Genomic DNA, 10637 nt, shown 5'->3' on the forward strand with positions numbered 1-10637 from the left:
ATGTATGTTGCCATAACCATGGATATTTATCTGTTATGTACATATGTATATATGTATGTACACAGACACGTATGTATTGTCCTCAGCACCAAAATGCCAGCTTCATGGGGCAAAGGAACTTGTCTGTCTTGTTAACTAGATCCTTAATGTCTGAAATAGTGTCTCACCCGTTTTGGGGATTAGTAAAAATGTATTAAATAAACAAAGGAATGAATGGAATAGTCTATGAATATGAGGAAGACTGAGAAGACAGAAAGGGAGAGAGCTGCCTTGTAGGGGCATCTGTTGAGATGAGAGGCAAGTTCCTGCCCCTCTCATGGAGAAGGGTCAGGGGTTGCTCTCCTAGTCCATAGCAGAAATAGACTACCCCAGGAAGATCTCTCAAACAGGTAGAGGAGACTAGGAGCTTCACCTTCAGCTGGATGACTGATATACTGAGAGATCCTCAGGTTCACCCTGGCTCCTCAGCCAGGACAGGGTGTAGGGAGGGAGTTCTTGGGAAGTCTGATATGGGTTCCAGCCTTGAACCCAAGAGACTGTACACACCAGTTGGTCCAAGAGCATCCAGTTTATGCCCATTGTCCCAAGTTTTTATTATTTTGGGTTTGGGGGTGTTTTGGGAGGGTATTTTTGTTTTGTTCTGGGGAGGTTTGTTTTTTGTTTTGCTTGTTGTTTGTTTTGCTTTGACTCTGCTGCATGGCTTGTGGGATCTTCGTTCCCCTAGACCAGGAGTCAAACCCAGGCTCTGGCAGTGAAAGTGCTAACCATTGGACACCAGGGAACTCCCCCTGTGTAATTCTTAATAGAACTCCTTTCACTGTCTTAAGAGTTCTAGCCACCTCACAGCTCTTGGGAAATTACCTACATAGGGAAAGGCAGAGGAGAAACAGGTCTAGCTTTCTGTAGAAACCATGAGAAATGAAAAGCTCAGGGATTTCTGTGCTGTCACCAGGAAGAAATTGAATCTCTGACGTCAATGTGGCCACTCAAATGCTGAAAGGCAGAAGATATTAGGATGGGATGAGGAGGTCACGGCAATGCTTGCGGGGCCCAGAAATTCATCAGTGTGCTTGGAAAAATATTGTCTCCATAATCTTTCTCCAAATCTTAAGACAAGTAAAATCATAACAGAAAGTTTAAAAAAAATCACAAGATGATATGGGTTAGAAATCACCATATTGGGCTTCCTTGGTGGCTCAGTGGATAAGAATCCACCTGCCAGTGCAGGGAACATGGGTTCAATCCCTGGTCCAGGAAGATCCCACAAGCCATGGAGCAACTAAGCCCATGTACCACAACTATTGAGCTTGTGCTTTAGAGCTTGGAAGCTGCAACTACTGAAGCTTGTATGCCCTAGAGCCTGTGCTCTGCAACAAGAGAAGTCACTGCAATGAGAAGCCCATGCACTGCAACTAGAGAAAAGCCCACACAGCAACCAAGACCCAGTGCAGCCAAGATTAAATAAATGAATAAATATTTTAAAAAAGAAATCCGTGTATTTACAGAGAATGCTGTTTACTGACATGATGTGGGAACAAATGTTATTTCATAAAGGGTAGAGGAAGAGATAAGTCTTTGTTGTCACTATGCTCTAGATGAGTGTATGCCTTGCCAGATCATGGCCTGTGAGTTGATGGAAAAAACCCACAGGAGACTCTCAGAAGCTCTCTCTGGGATAGGATAGGGGAGCATTTTGTTAGCTGTGTGGTAGCATTATGTGTAAAATATGGAGTAAGATATCTACTAATGATGCTTATTTGTACCACCACCCCAGTAGTGAGGCCAGGGGAAACCTGAGTTTAGGAAGATACCACCTTCTACAAATATCCTACTGGGTTCTTCTTAGAAGTGGGAGATTTCATGGGAACCTGCTTTTATCATTTCATGGGAACAAATGGTAAAACTCCTTATGAATGCGAGGAATCAGTATTATGATCATGATATCCCATTAAAGTCATTCCATTCATAACAGCAACTGAGAGGAGCAAATTTTTTATTTCATAAATTTGACTTCCCATGAGATCCAGTGATAACGCTTTAGGTGAAAGCTTCATAAACAACACTAGTTCTTCATTCAAACCAGCAGAGCACATAACTTCACTGAGACACAAGCCATGCCCACAAGGGGTTCCAGCTTTATTCTTAGTCTTTTCTTCTATGGAACTTGTCTGTCTGCTTTTTCCCACCAGGATCCAAAAGATCTTGATACATTGCCACAGTGCAACATATCTGAAAATCCAGAGATCTGGACTCCAAATGAAAGAATCATCACCTTCATTTGTTATTTGAAACATCATTAGCAGGTATGTTAAGTAGAGTTTTCTTTAGTATTTTTGTCAAGGTGTCATAATTTAGCTACATAGCCATAGCAAAGACCCTCAATTTCCCTGCACTTTTGTCCATGTGGTTCCTGGCAGAGGGCACACAACTTGGCCCAGTGTTGTGCGTATGTTGTCACTGCATGCATGTGTTGAGGTCAGTAAGATACTCTTGGGTGAAAAGCTTAACCAAGATTCTTCCTCCCTTTAAGACTGCTGCTGCTGCTGCTGCTGCTGCTAAGTCACTTCAGTCGTGTCCGACTATGTGCGACCCCATAGACGGCAGCCCACCAGGCTCCCTCATCCCTGGGATTCTCCAGGCAAGAACACTGGAGTGGGTTACCATTTCCTTCTCCAATGCATGAAAGTGAAAAGTGAAAGTGAAGTCACTCAGTCATGTCTGACTCTTCACGACCCCGTGGACTGCAGCCTACCAGGCTCCTCCGTCCATGGGATTTTCCAGGCAAGAGTATTGGAGTGGGGTGCCATCGCCTTCTCCGACTGAGATGGTTCAATTCATGGCTGGGGAACTTGAAAGCCCCCCAAAAATGAAATGGACATAATTCTGGCAATTCTGCCTTTCCTTGTTGAATGATCGTTATGACAATGTTCATCTCCAAAGCACTTTTCTCTCTTTTTTCTTAATTAATTAAAGTATTGCTGATTTGCAGTTCTGTGATTCAGAAGCACTTCAGGAGCTTGAATGGAGGAAACCAAAAACAAGATTCTCTTTACAGAGAACAACTCTCATCCCTAGACCAGCCTTAAGCCTGGAGTACTGTGAACCCAAAGTCAGTAGTGTAGATTTTCCCCAGTTCTTGGGTGATAATCACAGGACAACTTCCATTGGAGCAGGAGCCGATGAACCAGCCAGGGAAGGCCACAGACTCAAAGCTGGAGGCCCTGCCTTTCTGGTCATGGTAGAAGAGAAAAGGCTTCACGGGCTCAGTTTGGTGGTACAGATCCATTATGTTCTGTTCCTAAAGGGCGAGAAGGAGGTCCCGGGGAGAAACATCACTGTTTGAGTTGTTCCACACTCTGCACACTAACAGTTCCTATTCAAGATTGGTTTCCCTGTTGAAACAGGCCTGGGTACCTCTATTTCATATTAAACCATTAAAAATTATCAGCCCCAAATACTTTAGAAATGTTAAGTTTAGGAGTGAAAACTTAGACCACTAATTTCAATGGTTCTTAATGTGAGCCTTTGAAGAAGAACAGTGTTGACATCAACGTTTTTGAGAATACAAAGCACAGATTTAATCATTACCTGTTCCTTATAAACCCAAGGAATAGTTACATAACAGTAATCATGAATTTAAACAGAGTTGTTTCATATCAAGTGTCTCTAACCTCAGAACTATGGATGTTTTGGGCAGAATAATCTTTTGTTGTCAGGGTCTGTCTTGTGTATGCTGGGAGGTTTAACAGCACCCCTGGCCTCTATCCAGTAGAGATCAGCAGAATCCCCCAGTTGCTAGGTGTGGCAACTAAAAATATCACCAGACATCGAAAAATTTGTCAGGGGCAAAATTGCCCATCATTAAACCACTATTTTCTATCTTGTCATCAGATTGAGCGTCTGCCTATGCTTGTTTGCTGAAGGCTTTTACATTTATTCCTGACTCCAGTAGATGGTCTTCCCTGGTGGCTCAGCTGGTAAAGAATCTGCCCGCAATGGGGGAGACCTGGGTTAGGCCCCTGGGTTGGGAAGATCCCCTGGAGAAGGGAATAGCCACTGACTCCAGTATTCTGGCCGGGAGAATTGCATGGACTGTTTAGTCCGTGGGGTTCCAAAGAGTCAGACATGACTGAGTGACTTTCACTTTCACTCTTCTTTCCAGTAGAATAAAAATAGATAGAGAACATACATGCATGCATGCTAAGTCACTTCAGTTGTGTCCGACTCTTTGCAACTCTATGAACTATAGCTTGCCAGGCTCCTCTGTTCATGGGATTCTCCAGTCAAGAATATTGGAGTTGGTTGCCATGCCTGCCTTCCAGGGATCTTCCCGACCCAGGGATCAACCCGCGTCTCTTATGTCTCTTGAATTAGCAGGCAGGTTCTTTACTACTATGGCCACCTGGGAAACCTATAGAATATATAGATCAAGGGATCAAGAGATTTCCTAAAGCACACAGAGGCCTGGTTTGTGATCCTCCTATAACTTAAAATATTTTTAAATAATAGAGAATAGCATTATTAAAATGCTTGTTACAGAGAATTGCTTGTTCACTTACAGTTGAAAACTATCTCCTGTCAAAAACATGTTTTAATTTGCTCACCCACCTAGTGATAATCAACTGCTGAAAGTGTCACAGCTGATTCCACCCACACATGTGCAGTTGACCCTTCCTATCAACAGATTCTGCGTACTTGGAGTAAACCAACTGAGGACCAAAAATATTGGGAAAAAAACAAAAAAAAATCAAGAAAGTTCCAAAAAAGCAAAACTTGAATTTTCTTTGTGCTGGCAACTATTTATATAGTGTTCTCACTGTATTGCTGCTACTGCTACTGCTAAGTCACTTCAGTCGTATCTGACTCTGTGTGACCCCATAGACGTCAGCCTGCCAGGCTCCCCCATCCCTGGGATTCTCCACGCAAGAACACTGGAGTGGGTTGCCATTTCCTTCTCCAATGCATGAAAGTGAAAAGTGAAAGGGAAGTTGCTCAGTCGTGTCCGACTCTTAGCAACCCCATGGATTGCAGCCTACCAGGCTCCTCCATCCACAGGATCTTCCAGGCAAGAGTACTGGAGTGGGGTGCCATTGCCTTCTCCATCTTACTGTATTAGGTATTATTAAGTAATCTAGAGCTGATTTAAAGGATAGGTTACATAATTATATAGGTTATTTAGGAACTTGAGCATCCACTTTGGTATCCATGAGGGGTAGAGGAGTCCTGCACTAAAGCCCCCAAAGATGCCAAGGGATGACTCTGTGTGTGTGTGTGTGTGTGTGTGAGAGAGAGAGAGAGAGACAGAGAGACAGAGAGAGACAGAGAGACAGCGAGAGATTCATATATATAGTCAAGAATAAATCTAAAAGCCTTCCTCTTTGCTGAATTACTTCTTAAGCAAAACAAATGATTTTAGCAGATTAGTTTCAAAATACCCCTGCAATTTTTTCTTGTTTCATAATACATGCATCCTAAAAAGAACCAAAAATAAATATGCATAAGGATAATCAATAATTTGTCCTTTAAAAGATTCTAGAGGACTTCTCTGGTGGTCCAGTGGTTAGTAATGGGCCTGTCAATGCAGGGAACACAGGTTCGATCCCTGGTCTGGGAAGCTCCCATATGCCGTGGGGACACTAAGCCTGTGTGCCACAACCGTTGAGGCCCTCATGCCCTAGAGCCCATGTTTTGCAACAAGAGAAGCCACCACTTCTCAGCGCACAGTGAGAAGCCTGCACACCACGGTTAGAGAATAGCCCCTGTCCTCAGCAACTAGGGAATGCCCATGCACAGCAAGGAAGAGCTGGCACAGCTAGGAAAAAGAAATTAACAAAGATTCTAAAAAGCTAAATTTTCCATCAAATGAGCACTTAGTGAAATAAATACGCATCTTCCTCCTAAGTGCTAAGTGAAGTCGCTCGGTCGTGTCCGACTCTTTGCGACCCCATGGACTGTAGCCTACCAGGCTTCTCTGTCCATGGGATTTTCCAGGCAAGAATACTGGAGTGGGTTGCCATTTCCTTCTCCAGGAGATCTTGCCGACCCAGGGACTGAACCCGGGTCTCCCGTATTGTAGGCAGGCGCTTTACCGTCTGAGCCACCAGGGAAGTCTTCCTCCTAGTTGGAGGTAAATACTATGGCTCAGATGGTCAAAAATCTGCCCCCAATGCTGGAGACTGGGGTTCGATCCCTGGGTGGGGAAGATCCCCTGGAGTAGGAAATGGCAACCCACTCCAGTATTCTTGCCTGGAGAACCCCATGGACAGAGGAACCTGGCAGGGCTACAGTCCACGTGGTGGCAAAGTCGGACACAACTGAGCAACTAACACTTTCACTTTTACTCCTAGTCAGGCATAGACAAGACCCTTATTTTCCATACTCACCTGAAGCTGCAGCACAGGCTGCCCCTTGACCTTCGTGCAGAATAGGCAAAGCTCTGGCTCCTTCAGTCCCAAGTAGACAGGATTCCCCCTGCCCTTCTCAAGAGTCTCTGTGTACTTGCATGAGATTAAGGTAACAGTGACTGGGAACACAACATAATCACAGATCACTCTCTCATTCATTACAACCTGCGAGATAAGCCCAGTTAACGAGTCTATTCACAGTGAAAAGAAAAAGCCGAGCACACGACACACAGCAGCGCTGGCCAAAGGAACTGCCTCGGACAGGCCTTGGCCATTCACCTGGATCCATCTGGTCCTTCCTGGGGACAGCTGTGAGGGTCTGGTCTTGAAGGACCCATACCAGATGGTTGACATCCTGAATATCCACCAGAACTGGGTGTATCCTGGATAATACTGTAGAGAAAATCAAAAGGCAAATGTGAACAGGAGGGTACCGAATATCCCCCCTTTCCAATTTTTTTGCCCTTCCATGTACATCTTCACCTGGACCTTTCATTCTTTCATTCCCTTTGGATGATGGTGTTTCAGAACTGCCAAGGTGTGAAGACATTTATGTGCAGATGGATCCCACAAGAGGATCTAAGTCAGTCCCAAGCCACGGTTTGACCTTGAGTCAGAAAAAGAGCTAATGAGCCAACAGCAACCCCAGGGAGAATCTACGGTCCCAGAATTCACCTTGCTCCCTCTCCTGTTCACCTTCTTAGATGTAGCCTACCTTCCAGCAGAAGCAGCGGTACTAAACCCAGAGCCTAAAGACGACAGGAGGGCCAAGGCCAGAGGTCTAGAAGCAGAGAAGATCAAAGGTCAGCAGGCTTTGCAGCTATGGAGGACACTGTGTCCCTATGGCTATGGACTATGGCTTTTTCTGTGCTCAGGTGCTCTGACGGAGTCCAATAGGGCCCGAGCCTTTGATCCACATCAAGAAAGGAGGAGGTTCTGCCTCACTGGGGCTAGGACTTCCCAGCACCCTGAGTATTTGTCAGTCCCTGATACCATGGGAATTTAGTGAGGCTTTATATAAAGAAATATCAACTGGGGCAGGGTTGCAACCTGTTCACGCATAGTGAAAAAGGAGGCATGCTAAGTTTTTAAGAGCAGTCACCAGGAAACATTGTCATCAACACTGAGTTTGAGGAAAGAAGTGTTATGGGACAGTCCCATGGCCGATGACTAAGCAATGATGCTGCAAAATGTTACACTAATCTTATTCCAAAGAGTGGAAACCCATAGTGGGTTCAAGGTAGACTTAGAAAGGGAGTGGTCCCCTAAGGCCTGTGTAGTTTCCAACCACTCCTGGTCTGGTCATCTTATCCCCTGCCAACCTCAGATGAAAAAATACAAACACTCCAGTGTATGCTCCTCCAGCTTTTCAGAGCGAGTGTGAATGCTGCTTCTCCACTCAAGGAAAGCCTTGCCTAAACAAGGTCAGCTCCTGCACACCCTGCCCCTCATGGACTCTACAGTAGTGGCTCCTAGATGCTCTATTTCCTGTGCTAGAAGACATGCATTAGCTCTTCCACAAAGGGAAATGGGCAGTGCTGGTGAGACTGTTCCAACCTTTCAGCCCGAGTTCACTGTCTGTAGTGGTTCCCAGCTCCTATCTGCTCTACATCAAGGGCTTGCATCTCAGGGGTAACTTCAACCAGTTTGGGAGGGGATTGGTGAGTAAATGTCTCAGGTTCTTCAGCCTTTGATGGGATTGTGCTAACATTTCTCATGGGGTTCCTAACTAACTCATCAGCCTACCTCACGTCATAAAGACACCCTCATGTTCACACCTTTACCCTCTCCAAAGATTCTTGCTTCTTGATCTTGTCCTGGGTAGGCCATGATAAGCTGGTGAGCTATCATCTTAAGAGTGTGGAGTCATGAAGCACTGACATTTAAATGTATAGCAAGTTTGAGTCAAAACTGGGATTCAGAATCAAGTTGAGTCTATAAAGAGGTCCTGCCTAGCGCATCGCTTAGCATGAGTTGATTCCCATGCTCTAAGAAGAAAGGGCTTCCCAGGTGGCTCAGTGTTAAAAGAATCCACCTGCCAAGGCAGGAGTTGCAGGAGACACTGGTTGGATCCCTGGATGGGGAAGGTCCCCTTGAGAAGGAAATGGCAGAAGAAAGTCCAGAATTTGTGACATCACCCCCATGCTCCTTACACAGGACTGAATGCACTTGGATATTTTAAGAAGAGAAGCTCAATATCCTGTTATCAGATACAAAAAAGCAAACATCCAGGACACACTAGTATAGATGCCACATATACTAATGCAAACTCATTCATGACCACAGTCAATAGGATATATGGTCCTTCCAGATTCTTTATTGCATCCTATAAAACATGGAGCTCTATATGACCTGGGAACTTAGCCCATAGTACCATTATCAGAGGTGATGGGGGCTTAGGTGATACCAGATAACCCAAGACCTCTGTGTCTCTCTCCCTAATATGGAAGTGACATCCTTCATAGCTAAGGGAGTAGATAAGCCTAAGAAGGGAAATTGAATCAAATACGATGAAGGAAATTTCTCTTTCTGCAAGAAAATAACTCCATAGGGATACAGTTTAGAGATACAGCTTCCCTACTCTCTTAGCTAGCCAGAACTGAACTTGCCTTGAAATGTAATTCCTTTGTCCATTCATATCTATCCTTCATTATTCAGTTTAAAGTCTAATACAGTCATCTCAGCCCCACAAATCCATCCCAGTTCTGATAGTATAATCCCCACAACTCAATTTTTCTATGGCTCACCTGTTGGCAAATCACATGGAACTGTCCCTGTTCTGCACATTCTTGATGTTCAAAGTGTGGTCCTTGGAGCAGCAGCACTGGCAACAATCAACAGTTTACCAGAAATGCAGAATCTCAGGTTCTACCCCAGACTTAGAGAATCAGGACCTGAAATGTTTTTAAACAGCTTTAAAACTACAATATGTTCTATGCTGATATAGGACACACCACTGTCAATACTCTATAAGCATAGAAAGAAAGAAGTTGGGATTCAGGGTAGGCCTGGGCCTGGGGAAGGAACAAGCAAACCAGCCCTAGACCCACTCTCAAATTTCCTCAGCCTCTGGAACCCATGAGATAGGCTGTCTTGGCACTGCGGGGGATAAAAAAGGAGAGATGACAGTAGTAAAGAAAAGAAGTCATTACTGGAAGTCTGTGATGCTGGACAGACCCTCACAAGGATTTTCACTTGGAGTACTTACAGTTTGATTGAACCAGGTACTCTCAAACTATATTTGGTTTCATTTAAGCCAAGTACTTTCTACCAGAAGGAAAGAGAAAGTCTCTCTAGAGGTGAGCAGAGTCAGTCCAAAGACAACAAGCCATAAGTAGTTGAAGATTACCAGGCATACACACAAACAAGAATAAGAGCAAAAGGAAAGAAAGGAAAGAGAAAGGAAGGGAGGGAGGGAGGGAGGGAGAGAAGGAGAAAGTAAAAGAAAGAAAGAAAGAAAGGGAAAACAGAAACATATCCACACAGAGATCACATTTTGTAACTATTATACACAGAGCTTAAAACAACTGTCCTAACCATGTTTAAGAAACAAATGATGAATAAGAATATCTTTCTAGAACAGCAAACTATGAAAAGCGGCAAAAATGGAAGAGGGAAACAGCATCTCTTGCACTGTAAAATACATTACAAAATAAAATAAGCCAATATTTGTATTTGGCAATAGACAGCACACAGCAGAAGAATTAGAGAATGACATCAACAAGGTGGTGGTTTAGGAATTTCTAGGGCTTGTCCCCTCCCAGAAACATCCATTTGAACAACTCTCCATGCTCTGAAACACCTTCACAAGAGCTTCACAGGTGAGGGATTACATCACTTGGGTGGAACATGGAAGTAAGAAAAGATGCATTGAAAAACATAGGAAAGACAGTTTCACATACTCCCGTCACCCCTCCCCTGTGGAGAGAGACATCTAACCTATGGGAGAAGGAAGAGAAGGAAGGACCTGACGTCACAGTGGACTCCACCATCAGCCCACCACAGCATCAGGCCAGCTCCCATGACCCCAGGCTCCTGGTGGGCTTGCACAAAGCCAGGTTATAGCCCATCCAGCAGTTCTTATGAACCCAGGCTCTGGTAGGCTCCTGACCTGCCTTAGCACCAGGTTGACTCCATGGCCCCAGGTTCCCAACTGCCCAGCTCCAAGATGGCTTCTACAGACCGATACTCCAGATGAGCTTTCATGGAACTAGGCTCTTGGCCTGCCCCAAT

The 10637-nt window shown here is 44.6% G+C and overlaps 1 protein-coding gene across 2 annotated transcripts; it reads right to left on the reverse strand.

Annotated features, from left to right (window-relative positions):
* Positions 1-2694: 2694 nt before the first annotated feature.
* LOC122702592 (interleukin-36 alpha-like) lies at positions 2695-7393 on the reverse strand. Of its 2 annotated transcripts, none has more exons than XM_043916163.1 (5): positions 7120-7393; positions 6894-7011; positions 6684-6797; positions 6384-6523; positions 2695-3298 (listed from the first exon to the last, which is right to left on the reverse strand). In XM_043916163.1, exons 2-5 carry the CDS (start codon positions 6952-6954, stop codon positions 3083-3085), a joined length of 531 nt encoding a protein of 176 aa, XP_043772098.1. In that variant the 5' UTR covers positions 6955-7011; positions 7120-7393; the 3' UTR covers positions 2695-3082. The 2 variants fall into 2 exon arrangements, with proteins under 2 accessions (XP_043772098.1, XP_043772097.1); XM_043916162.1 differs by having other exon boundaries at positions 6888-7011.
* Positions 7394-10637: the final 3244 nt, after the last annotated feature.

Source organism: Cervus elaphus, chromosome 11, assembly GCF_910594005.1.
Source record: "Cervus elaphus chromosome 11, mCerEla1.1, whole genome shotgun sequence".
Classification (NCBI taxonomy): domain Eukaryota; kingdom Metazoa; phylum Chordata; class Mammalia; order Artiodactyla; family Cervidae; genus Cervus; species Cervus elaphus.